The sequence below is a fragment of the Bufo gargarizans genome, chromosome 4, assembly GCF_014858855.1.
Source record: "Bufo gargarizans isolate SCDJY-AF-19 chromosome 4, ASM1485885v1, whole genome shotgun sequence".
In the NCBI taxonomy this organism is placed as follows: Eukaryota; Metazoa; Chordata; class Amphibia; order Anura; family Bufonidae; genus Bufo; species Bufo gargarizans.
This window is the reverse complement of record NC_058083.1, coordinates 452,716,153-452,729,696: the sequence shown is the minus strand read 5'-3', so window position 1 is coordinate 452,729,696 and position 13,544 is coordinate 452,716,153. Positions and strand designations below refer to the sequence as shown.

Here is a 13,544-nt window from a genome sequence, read left to right as displayed (position 1 = left end):
TTGGGTCTTCGCATTCACTTGGATGTTACTTTGACACGTACCTAAACATTGTATAGACCAAACAAATCCCTTCCTGACAGTGGTGTCCCTAATGGTAGTGGCTTCTTGTTGCTGCATGCTGTTCATGATGCTTTGAGGATCATGACACACACTTCACAGTGTTGACTTGGCCTCCAAACTCTCCAGATCTGAATCTGATTGAGCCATCTGTTCGATGTGCTGGAAAAACAAGTCCAATCCATGGAGTCCCCACGTTGAAGCTTACAGGACTTAAACTGCATTCACACAAGCCAATAAACGTCCAGATTATTGGGAACGACCGTTCCTGGGAACGTAATATGGAAAACTCCTGGCAGCATTTCTTAGATTTTTCAAAGATTTTTATTTCATAATTCCAAAAACATATAAACAGGACGCATTTTTTGAAGAATCGCTGCTGGTTGTTTTCCATATTACGTGATTCAAGTGTCCTGTAGCAGCGGAGCCAGGACAAAGTTTCTACCTTTTTGACGTTCCTGGGAATGGTCGGTCCCAACTATCTGCCCATGTAAATATGCCGCCGATCACCCGATGAACGAGTGAAATTCATTCCTCGGGTGATCCTGTAGTTCATGCAGGCACCACCACAGATTGTGACTTCTGGGCAGCAGATTGTGTGGTCTGAACAGTGATCTGCTGCTCAGAACCCATGAATCTGTATGAGGGAGAGGGATCGCTATAGCTGCATGTAAATACAGAGGTCTCATTCACTGAATGAGCAGCCGATTGTCTGATTGTACTGAGAGACTATGAATGTAATTTCGTACGTATGAGTATGATTATACATGGCTAATCCTTACCTGCAGTTCTTTTTACAGCAGAACCTGTCAGTTATTTTCTGCGGCCAGCTATATATAACATAACGTGTAGTGAGGACGCCTTGCAGTTGCTTATGGGTCAGTCTTTGAAGTTAATACATATTTATAGGGAACCTGTCACCAGGTTTACGGCTCATGCACACAAATGTATTTTCTGTCTGTCTTTTTTTTTTTTTTTTTTGCGTTGCATTCAGTTTCCGTATGTCCGTATTTCCGTTCCCCCCCAAAAAATAGAACATGTCCTATTAAGGATAGGACTGTTCTATTAGGGGACAGCTGTTCCGATCCGCAAAATGCAGAATGCACATGGACGTCATCTGTATTTTTGCAGACCGCAAAATACATATGGTCGTGTGCATGAGCCACTATACTGCCCAAACCACGGGGCAGTTTGAAATCTCAACATGGTCCCTCATGATAGAGTGAAAACATAGCTTTAGAAATGAGCGAGGCACAGGGAGATGTCTGCTGTGTAGCTTATCCCCGGCCTCCTCTTCTCCCTGTCTGCATATAGGGTGAAACCTGTCAGTCTTCCCTGTACCTGGTTCATCTTTGAACTGTGTTTATTCAGAAATGCTAACGCATTTCAGAGTAAAACCAGTATTACACTGGCTGATTGTCGCCCAGATCATCAGCAACGAGTTTTCGTAGTAATCCGGCAAATGCTTGTTCATTGGGCAATCCAGATTTTTTTTAAGCACACTTTGCTGGCGGCAGATCATGCTGTGTAATCACTACCTGCTGCCGGCAAAACACTAGTCAGCATGGGGACAAGCGATGGCATAACAATCACTCTTTCCCATACAGTGGAGGAGATCGCTGCTTGTAATACCTGCGGTCTCCTCCACTGACGAGCAGGCGATTGTCGGGAGGGAACGCTTTCCTCCCAACAATCGCCTGCCTGAACGCTAAATGTAATTCAGCCCTAAAACATGGCTCGTTGTCTACAGATCATGCTGACTGTAGTTCAGGCACCATGAACCAGATGGGTCAGTCTTCAGACACGAATGGTATTTAAAGTCTAGCTGGCCAAAATGTTTAACATGTCATAGTACCAAGTCAAATGTTTTGATCAGTAGGGATCCAAGTGCGGAGAAGCTGCAGAACTCCAATTACCCAAACTGTTGACATGCCACTATGACATGTTAAAGAATTTTTGGACTGTCACAATGGTCAATGTGCTTTCACACAACTTAAGTTCATCTGATGTCAATGTCCTTAATGGCAAAAAAGGTAATTATTTCATTTAAAGGGAATGTCTTATCAGAAAATCAATAAATGTTTTTTTGTTAGGCTACTTTCACACTGGCGTTTCTGGGACCGCTTGTGAGATCTCACAAGTGGCTCAAAACGGATCAGTTCAGCCCTAATGCATTCTGAACGGATAAGGATCCGTTCAGAATGCATCAATTTGGCTGCGTTTGGTCTCCATTGTGTTTTTTTAGAACGTCACTAAAACGCAGCTTGTAGCATTTTGGTGACCGTCTGATGATGCGAGCCAAACTGATCCGTCCTGACAATGTAAGTCATGGAGACGGATCCGTTTTTCACTGACACAATATGGTGCAATTGAAAACTGATCCGTCCCCCATTGACTTTCAATGCAAGTCAAGACTGATCAGTTTTGCCGTAGACTTTTAAAAACATATTTTTTTTTATGAATAATGCAAATGAATCCGTTATGAACGGATACAAGTGTTTGCATTATCGGTGCGGATCTGTCTGTGCAGATACAAGACGGATCCGCACCAAACGCGAGTGTGAAAGTAGCCTTGGACGTATATATATTTTTTTAGAATGATTTATTTTTAATTTTTTTCATGTCAATATATAAAATGTATATATTCCTGCAAATTCCACTGTAGCCACTAGTCCTTAAATATCTTAATACTTGCTATTTTCTCTGAGCTGCTGTGGAGTTTAGGCGCACGGACTGCCGGAGAATGCGCCTGGTTTATGAGGTCTGCATCTGTCATAACATAGGCGTATTCTTCCTCAGTTCAAGGGATATCATAGACCAGCGTAAAAGGCCGGGCTGATAAATCTCAACCATATTGTGGCCCAGACCTGGGCCCTCCCCAGCTCCTCCATGTGGTTTTGTCTGTGCACCCCAACATGCATGGTCTCTGCTGCTGAAAGATCCAATGCAGAACACAACACCCTGATGCTGCTTAGCATCAAGACCTTCTATGCACCATAGCATAGGCGTAGCCACATGGAGAAGTGAGTGAGGGACCAGGTCCGAGCCATGGGATGTGAGGAGAGTCCATCACTCGCTTCATAGTCTGACCCTTTCCTTCTGGTTGTGCAACCCCTGTGACTGCAATTATCATGCAGCTACATGTCAAGAAGAATGTTCTCATTCACTGACAGCAAACAAATGGTGAGGAATTGAAACAGTATATCAGAACGTTGCAGAACGTTTTATTTATACAGTGATTCAAGCTTTATTCCCATCTGGATAGTTATGACATATCTAAAGGATTTGCCATAATTATCCCATAGGTGCAGGTCCTATCTCGAGAACAGCGCTTTAGAGTTGCACTCCATTTGACTTAAAGGGGTTGTGCAGAGATTTATATTGATGTCCTATCCTCGGGATATCATGTTGTGATGAATATCTGATCGGCGGGGATCAGACACCCATGCCAATCAGTTGTTTGACAAGGAGGCTGTGCTCCATGCAAGCGTCTCTTCCTGGAGCGAGTACTTGTCATTACACTGCGCTTCAGAGATGACGGTCATTGTAATGAACAGGAAGTAGTGCTCGCATGGAGCACCGCCTCCTCGTCAAACTGATTTGGCCTGGGTGTCTGATCCCCGCTGATTAGATATTGTGACCTATTCTGACCGTAGGTCATGAATATAAATCACTGCACAACCCCTTTAATGCAGAGCCCACTTTTTGTTGTGCCTCCACATTTGGCCATTTTTGGGCCTGCTCTTTAGAACATAAAGCATACCTAACCTTTCAACAAACTTTGCATTAGAGTAACTATTTTTAGGTCGTTATATGACTTGTATGTGGTATTTTATTTTAGCACTTTTAGATATTTAGTTTGCAGTTCTCCCTTATCTGTTGGGTGGAGACTAGCTCCCATCTACTGCACGCAGAATCTGCTTCCTAAGGGTGCATTTATTCAACCATAAGTGTGAAGCCCTTCCATGTTCTTCTGCGTCTGTGTGGGTGCGCCACAAACGATAGGACATGTTCTATACATCGCAGCAACATGTTGACCAAGGACCCATTGAAGTCAATGGGTCTGCCCCATAATGCCGTGGGCACACGGCCGGTATCTATGTTTTGAGGCTCTGCAGTTTTTAGGCCCAACTTTGCCACACTCGCTCAGAAGCAGCTGCAGGATCATGGAGAGCATTACAGAGAAGTACTGACCTGTATGGCTGCAAATATACCACTTGATCTGAGATATAAACTTACTATTTAGCTGCAGCAGTCTCTTTGGTGTCTCTAGTGGAGTCCTGCCTGCTCATGTCTTTTTCATTCCACATTCTTCCCTCTGCATAGACTATGGGATGATGTAATCTGTTACCACCATATGGTGCAGTTGTGGCCGTATGGGTTGCAACTGGCTCTCGTTAACTAATGAAAACCTTAATTGTTTACTTGATCTGCATTGTTAATGTCTGTGTTGTATTGAAGATGCTACGTGGCCATTAACAATGCAGACAGACTAAACCGTATAGTCTTATTGGTTTAACAAGAGCCAGCTGCAGCCTGTACGGTAACTTAATACTCGACAGCACAGTGTGGTCATACCCTTAGTGAGCACCAAGACAGATTTCTCATAAATTTCTGAAACAAAGTAATTTTAGAAACGTGGGGAGGAGGTGAAGAAACAGCTAACTCTAGAACAATGCATTTTTCTCTGTTAAGATATATTACAAACTTTCTTATAGTCACTTGTACCATTTGATGTATACAAAGTTGTGTGAAAAGTTAGTCACCGTTTAATAATCTGTTGGTTTCGCACAAAATAAGAGCTCTTGTGATGCCCTGAACTTCAAGAGAAGATTATTTTGATTCCCCTTGAGATAAATGGCGTATCCCCTCTGCATGTCTTAAAAGCCTATCACATGTGGTGTTGGGGAGCTAGAATTGATGCCAATGACTTCCAGGTGTCCATAGAGTTGTTTTGATGACTAAAAGATGCCTGCAAATATTTTCTCAAAATGTTACTTAGGCCTCATGCACACGACAGTTTTTTTTCACGGTCCGCGAAAACGGGGTCCGTGGGTCCGTGACCGTTTTTTCGTCCGTGGGTCTTCCTTGATTTTTGGAGGATCCACGGACATGAAAAAAAAGTCGTTTTGGCGTCCGCCTGGCCGTGCGGAGCCAAACGGATCCGTCCTGAATTACAATGCAAGTCAATGGGGACGGATCCGTTTGATGTTGACACAATATGGTGCCATTTCAAACGGATCCGTCCCCATTGACTTTCAATGTAAAGTCTGGAGTTCTTTTATACCATCGGATTGGAGTTTTCTCCAATCCGATGGTATATTTTAACTTGAAGCGTCCCCATCACCATGGGAACGCCTCTATGTTAGAATATACTGTCGGATATGAGCTACTTTGTGAACCTCAGATCCGACAGTATATTCTAACACTGAGGCGTTCCCATGGTGATGGGGACGCTTCAGGTTAGAATACACTACAAACTTTGTACAAGACTGCCCCCTGCTGCCTGGCAGCACCCGATCTCTTACTGGGGGATATGATGGCACAATTAACCCCTTTAGGTGCGGCACCTAAAGGGGTTAATTGTACTATCATATTCCCCTGTAAGAGATCAGGGCTGCCAGGCAGCAGGGGGCAGCCCCCCCCCCTCCCCAGTTTGAATATCGTTGGTGGCACAGTGTGCCAACCACCATCGGCCCCCCTCCCTCCCTCTATTGTATTAAATCGTTGGTGGCACAGTGTGCCAACCACCATCGGCCCCCCTCCATCCCTCTATTGTATTAAATCGTTGGTGGCACAGTGTGCCAACCACCATCGCGCCCCCCCCCCCTCTATAGCAGTAACATTGGTGGCAGTGTGCGGTCTCAACAGTAGAAGATTCATACTTACCTGCTTGCTGCTGCGATGTCTGTGTCCGGCCGGGAGCTCCTCCTACTGGTAAGTGAAAGGTCTGTGCGGCTCATTGCTAAATAACTGTCACTTACCAGTAGGAGGAGCTCCCGGCCGGACACAGACATCGCAGCTCCCAGGTAAGTATGAATCTTCTACTGTTGAGACCGCACACTGCCACCAATGTTACTGCTATAGAGGGAGGGGGGGGGGGGGGCGCGATGGTGGTTGGCACACTGTGCCACCAACGATTTAATACAATAGAGGGAGGGAGGGGGGCCGATGGTGGTTGGCACACTGTGCCACCAACGATTTAATACAATAGAGGGAGGGAGGGGGGCCGATGGTGGTTGGCACACTGTGCCACCAACGATTTAATACAATAGAGGGAGGGAGGGGGGGGCGATGGTGGGGGCACACTGTGCCACCAACGATATTCAAACTGGGGAGGGGGGGGTCTGCCCCCTGCTGCCTGGCAGCCCTGATCTCTTACAGGGGAATATGATAGTACAATTAACCCCTTTAGGTGCCGCACCTGAAGGGGTTAATTGTGCTATCATATCCCCCTGTAAAAGATCGGGTGCTGCCAGGCAGCAGGGGGCAGTCTTGTACAAAGTTTGCAGTGTATTCTAACTAGAAGCGTCCCCATCACCATGGGAACGCTTCTGTGTTAGAATATACTGTCGGAAATGAGTTTTCACGAAGTGAAAACTTAGATCAGAAAAAGCTTTTATGCAGACGGATCTTCGGATCCGTCTGTATGAAAGCAACCTACGGCCACGGATCACGGACACGGATGCCAATCTTGTGTGCATCCGAGTTCTTTCACGGACCCATTGACTTGAATGGGTCCGTGAACCGTTGTCCGTCAAAAAAATAGGACAGGTCATATTTTTTTGACGGACAGGATACACGGATCACGGCCTCGGCTGCAAAACGGTGCATTTTCCGATTTTTCCACGGACCCATTGAAAGTCAATGGGTCCGCGAAAAAAAAACGGCACAACGGCCACGGATGCACACAACGGTCGTATGCATGAGGCCTTACACAATAAAACACCTACAACTTCTCTCTATAAATCTTCCCGTCTGTTTTTCAGTGTTGATAGATTACTATATACCTCATGTGACCGGTTACATTTCTATATAGACCTGCTATTGCCTCACGTGCTGAGCGGTCCTGGAGATGTTTATTCCGGGTGTTTATTGGGAGATGATTTTACAGATGTTCATCAGCTTGTAGTATGACCCTTTTACATAATCTGTGACTAGGACAACCGTGTTTTCCTGTTTTGACATTTTCCTATGGAATGTAAAGCAGATTCAGAAGTGTGGCTTATGTTTCCTCCATGAATATATCATTTCAACGCTTTTCTTCTTGCATTGTTGTCATATTTAAAGGGAACCAGTCATCTGGATTTTGGGTATAGAGCTGAGGACATGAGCTGCTAGATCGCTGCTAGCACATCTGCAATATCCAGTCCCCATAGCTCGGTGTGCTTTTATTGTGTAAAAAAACGAACATGAACTATACAATTAACACGTAATTTATCCTGCACGATGAATGCTGTTAAAAACTAAAGTAAATTGTTTTTGCCACCAAAAAGGCTTACATAACAAAATGAAACAAATGAGAAGTACAGGTCGTTTTGCAAAAATCAAGCCCTTGCACAGCTCTGTAGAAAGAAACCTAATTTTTTGCTCTTAGGATGCAGAAATGCAAAAACATATTTTTCATTTTTTTCTTTTATTGTGTATAAGTAAAAAAAAAAAATCTAGTTTGTATTTGGTGTTGCTGTAGCCGTACTGACCCATAGAGTAAAATGATCATGTTATTTGTGCCGCAAAGTGAATGCCACAAAGTTTACAACGTAAAAAGGGCGGTATTGCTGATTTTTCTTTTTCCATTTCTCCCCAGAAAGAGTTAATCAGTATATGCAACCCAAGACTATAAAAAATAAAATGAAGAAAAAAATTACTTGGTCACTAAGGCCCAAAAAACAATCGGGAGGAAGGGGTTAAGTGTGAATATTACTTTATTAATAGTTTTATATTATAATAATAATATCACTTAAAAAAAACTGCGCTTCCTTCTGCCTAACCACAGGCAGCCTGAGATGGCGAAACTCCCTGTTTGCAAACAGCGATGTTTTACTGTGGCCAGGAACATGGAAATGCGTTATCTCTGCCTAGCAGATCTCTGCCTATTGATGTATACGGAGAGACCTGTCGGTCAAGCCGGGCGGTAAAGGACTTCCCTGTATTTACTGCTATCCACCTTTCCTTCAGTCCTGACCGGTTTTCCAGTCTCCATCCCCACAGCATGATGCCACCAGCGCCATGCTTCAATGTGAAAATGGTGGTCTTTGGGTCATAGAAACTGTTGGCTTTTGTGTCAGACATAGTGTTTCCTATGAGGGCCAAATTGTACTCTCATCTGACCAGGGAACCTTCTTCCATGTTTTTGGAGAGTCCGTCATGTGTTGTGTGCCGGACTCCGGACATGTTTTCTTGGGTTTTTCGTCAAGCAATAACTTTTTCTGGCCGCTCTTCCATTAACCCCAGTGTGCAGAGTGTACGGGTTATAGTGGTCTTATGGACAAATACTTCCATCTCGTCTGTTGATCTTTGGCTCTCCTTCAGGCTATTATGCATAACGGATGCAGACCTATTCATTTCTATGGGGCAGCAAAAGATGCAGACTGTCCGCATCCGTTGCTCCATGCCGTGGCCCCGCAATAAAAAATAAATAGAACAGGCATGTTCTGTGATAGCGACGGCATGTGTGATCCGCAAAACACCGCGTTCGTGTGAATGTAGCCTCAGTGTTACCTTTGGTGTCTGATAAATCTATGATTTAATGCCCTCCTTACCTGCTCTAAGTTTTCTCAGGTTTGTAGTCTGTGCTATATATTTTTTTTTTGTTATAATGGATTTGATGGTGTTTGGTGGGATGTTCAAATGTTTTTGTTCTTTTTGTTTTTTTGATTACCCAACTCTGATCTATACTTCTTTAAAACAATGGGGGAGATTTATCAAAACTGGTGTAAAGGAAACTATTAGTTGTCCTTAGCATTAATCAGATTCCATCTTTCATTTTCCAAAGAAACTCTGAAAAATTAAAGGTGGAATCTGATTAGTAGCTGTGGGCAACTAAGCCAGTTTTCCTTTGTTACACTGAGGGTATGTTCACATGGCAAAATCCACAGCAGAAATGTCAGTAGCAGATTACAAGCTGAAAACACAGCGCCGCCAGGTGGAGAGACCCAGCAGCCCAACAGCACCTGTACCTGTTTGGTTTTGGTCTCAGTCAAATCATTGATCGGGATGAGCGAACTTGTGTTTTCAAGTTTGCTGTACAGGGTTGGGTTATCTAAGAATTCTGTTATAGATTCCGCTACCACGGTCCATAACGGAATTCTATGACTGCATGCACAAAGGAAGCCTACAGTAAGCAACAGAAGTATTTGAACACCCTGCAATTTTGCAAGTTCTCCCACTTAGAAATCATGGAGGGGTCTGAAATTCACATTGTAGGTGCATTCCCACTCTGACAGAATAAATAAAAAAAATTCAGGACATCACATTGTATGATTTTTAAAGAATGTATTTGTCTTGCACTGCTGAACATAAGTATTTGAACACCTGAGAAAATCAGTGTTAATATCTGGTACAGAAGCCTTTGTTTGCAATTACAGAGGTCAAACGTTTCCTGTAGTTCTTGACCAGGTTTGCACACAGGGATTTTGGCCCTCTCCTCCACACAGATCTCCTCTAGATCTATCAGGTTCCGGGGCTGTTGCTGTGCAACATGGAGTTTCAGCTCCCTCTAAAGATGTTCTATTGGATTTAGGTCTGGAGACTGGCTAGGCCACTCCAGAACCTTGATATGCTTCTTACGGAGCCACTCCTTGGTTATCCTGGCTGTGTGCTTTGGGTCGTTGTCATGTTGGAAGACCCAGCCACGACCCATCTTCCTGAGGGAAGGAGGTGGTTGCTCAAAATCTCACAATAAATGGCCCCATTCATCCTCTCCTTAATACAGTGCAGTCGTCCTGTCCCCGTCGCAGAAAAGCACCCCCAAAGCATGATGTTGCCACCCCCCATGCTTCACAGTAGGGATGGTGTTCTTGGGATGCAGCTCACCCTTTTTCCTCCAAACCCTACGAGTGAAGTTTAGACCAAAAAGTTCTACTTTGGTCTCATCTGACCACATGAGTTTCTCCTAGGCCTCCTCTGGATCATCCAGATGGTCATTGGCAAACTTCAGACGGGCCTGGACATGTGATGACTTGAGCAGGGGAACCTTTCGTGCAATGCATGATTTGAAACCATGACTGCGTAGTGTTCTACTGACAGTGACCTTTGAAACTGTGGTCCCAGCTCTCTTCATGTCATTGACCAGCTCCTCCCTTGTAGTTCTGGGCTGATTCCTCACCTTTCTTATCAATGATACCACACGAGGTGAAATCTTGCATGGAGCCCCTGTCCGAGGGAGACTGACAGTCTTTAGCCTCTTCCATTTTCTAACAGTTGATCTATTTTCACCAAGCTGCTTGGCAATTGCCCCGTAGCCCTTTCCAGCCTTGTAGAGGTCCACAATTTTGTCTCTGGTGTCTTTTGACAGCTCTTCTGGTCTTTCCCATGGTAGTAGTTGGCGTCTGACTGACTGTGGGGTGGACAGGAGTAGAGGTGGACTTTTTTAAAGGCACAGGAACAGGTCTTTGAGAGCCTGAATTCTTGCTGTTTCTCAGGTGTTCAAATACTTATGTTCAGCAGTGCAAGACAAATAAATTCTTTAAAAATCATACAATGTGATTTCATGAATCGCAGGGTGTTCAAATACTTCTGTTCCTTACTGTATAAGAGGCATTTCGTATTGCATTCTGTCATAATAGAAGCCCATGGCCAGCATACACTTCTATTATGACAAAATGCAATACAGAATGCCTCCTTTAGGCTTCCGTGGTGCATGTTGTCATAGAATTCCGTCATGGACCGTAGTAGCGGAATCCATAACTGGATTCCTAGATAACCTGAACTTGAAATCACAAATTCGCTCATCTCTAAACACTGAAGTGTGAAGTAGGCATAGGCAGGGGTGCTGTTGGACTACTGGGTCATGCCAAGGGGTAAGTATGACAGCAGAGGTGCTGTTGGCTGGCTGCAAGACTGTGTGTGTGTGTGTGTGTGTGTATGTTTATATGTTTATATATATATATATATATATATATATATATGTGTCAGGTACTGTAATGAGGTGTTTATAAAAAGGATTCTACCTATGGCAACGATGTTATAATCAATAGGAGAAAACATAAAAAAAGACGACTTCTGGAAAATCTATAAACAACCAACGTCAATAGAGAAAAAAGGCAAGCGCACTCTGTCCATGAAAGCTTGCAATCTAAAGTCTAGGACAAGAGTATGTAACCTCTGGCACTCCAGCTTTTGTGAAACTTAAACTCCCAGCATGCATACTTCCTCTGCTCTTCCCAGAACGCTCACAGAAATGAACGGAGCATGCTGGGAAATGTAGTTTGACAACAGCTGGAGTGCCGAAGGTTGCTGATCCCTGGTCTAGGAGGATGCACGAAATGGATGACCTGGCCCTCAGCTGCTCTGCCGGATTGTGTTCTAGTTACTGTCTAGAACATACCCGTTGATACGGTGCGGGTAGATGTGCATTATATCCAGCTGCCTTCTACTGCATCATATTTGACTTCTATACTACAATTCTTCTCTCCAGGTTTTTAGTACTTTCTGTGATCTAATCTTCAGTTTATTTCCATTGTCTGATCTCCATTCATTTCTAAGTATATTTCTGGTATATTGCATGCCTTGGCCTACATTTGTCCGCCCATTGGAATATAATGACTAATTTAATATCATGGGGTTTTCAGGCTTGGTCTTAAAGCATCACCATTATGAGATGGTCACTTCTGACTAGTGAGTGCTACAAATCCACTGCATAACGCCTAATAAACGATATGGGATGCTGTATACTCTGCCTGGCATCCAGCTCAAAGAGACCTTTGGGAGGAGGAGGATGTGTATAGTAGTGGTGAAAGCTGGTGTCTTGGGCACGTTGCATTGCTGAGAATGCAGCAGACAGACTGGGCAGTCCTCACAGTGCTCCTCCCACATGTCCATTTCAGCTTGATCCCAGGCATGTTGTGCAGCCTCTTAAACCCTCCTGTTTCTAGCAGCCGCTAGTTATCCTCTATGACTCATACCTGAGTTGCTTTAGAGCTAATGCTAAACCTTTTCTGGAAGCAGAATACTGTGATCTCATTGTATGACTTGTGCTTTTGTCTCCATTTCCATATTTAGTTCATATCGACCAGGCTTGTCCTCCACTAAAACAATTGTGCTTAATGTTTTACGTAGGTGGTAAGGACCATTTTTTATCTATATTTTTGTTGTTGACGTATTGTTGCTGCTCGTTGGCTTTTTTTTTTTTTTCTTTTTTTTTTTCTTCACATTTTTATTTTTCCTTCCTGCATGTCTAATGCCATTAAAACTCCTGTCACGGGTGCTGTGTTGGCACAGCGTCTTCTGTGCACAATGTTAGCATGTGATAAAACCTATGACAGAATATCACGCCATCACCCACAGGTTACCCTTCATTAACTTGTTTGTTACACGCCGCCTCACCGTGAGACACAGCTAAAATGATAAAATGTCCAACTTTCTTACTTAAGAAAATATTTAATATCTTGTTGAAGTGTGTGTGTGTGTGTCTGTGTGTTTTTAACCTGTAAAGCAAAAAACAATTTTTATCATGCTACAGCAAAGCAGCAGCCATGCCTTCAAAGGCCCACGTCCAGTTGAGGTCTTTCTACATCGCTCATCCATTCTTTGTTTAGTGCGGCTCTATTTATTGTCACATTGTTAGCAGCTTGTAGCTTTGCTTCGTGTAGACGCAGCTATGATCAGGGGCCTGAATCCCGACACTTGTCTCATCACAGGTTCAGGCCGATGCCCTCCCCTTTGCTTTAGGCCTCATGCACATGACCATATTTTTGGTCAGCACTTTTTGCTGATCGAATGCGGAACCATTCATTTCTATGGGCCCACAAAATGCAAATGTCATCTGTGTGCCGTCCACATCCCTGCAGTCAGCTTCTGTTAAAGGGGTTGTCTCACCTCCGATTACTAGGATATGCCACCAGTGTCAGATAGGATATGCCACCAATGTCTCAGATGATAAAACATCTGTCAGCAGTTTTGTTCTTATGACACTGGCTGACCTGTTGCATGTGCTCTTGGCAGCTGAAGGCATCTGTGTTGGTCCCATGTTCATATGTGTCCGCCCTGCTGAGAAAATGTTATAATATATTCAAATGAGCCTCTGGGAGCAGTGATTCCACTAATAATTAGCACAATAGTGTGTAATGTCGGCCCCCTCATTTCCTTCTCTACTGTCTAGAGAGCCATTTTATTTCTAGTAATTTAGAAGTAGAGTTGAATGAATGAAAGTTGTCAATGCACCCACACTGAGAGGAAGACGAGCAAGGAAGCTACTGAGCATGTCAGTCCACCAATGAATGCAGAAGAAGGTGGATCAGAAGGATGAACAGCAGGGGGCGCAACCA

General features: G+C 44.0%; 1 protein-coding gene across 2 annotated transcripts in view; it reads left to right on the top strand.

Moving 5' to 3' along the window:
* Positions 1–13,544, top strand: part of PSME4 (proteasome activator subunit 4) — a 151,297-nt gene that overhangs the window by 39,374 nt on the left and 98,379 nt on the right. The window contains exon 4 of one of the 2 annotated variants that reach the window (XM_044289677.1): positions 12,280–12,339. The exons of the other annotated variant lie outside the window; for it this stretch is intronic. Within the exon in view, the coding sequence (XP_044145612.1) occupies positions 12,280–12,339 (60 nt within the window). The remainder of the gene's footprint in view (positions 1–12,279; positions 12,340–13,544) is intronic. 2 annotated transcript variants of the gene reach the window in all.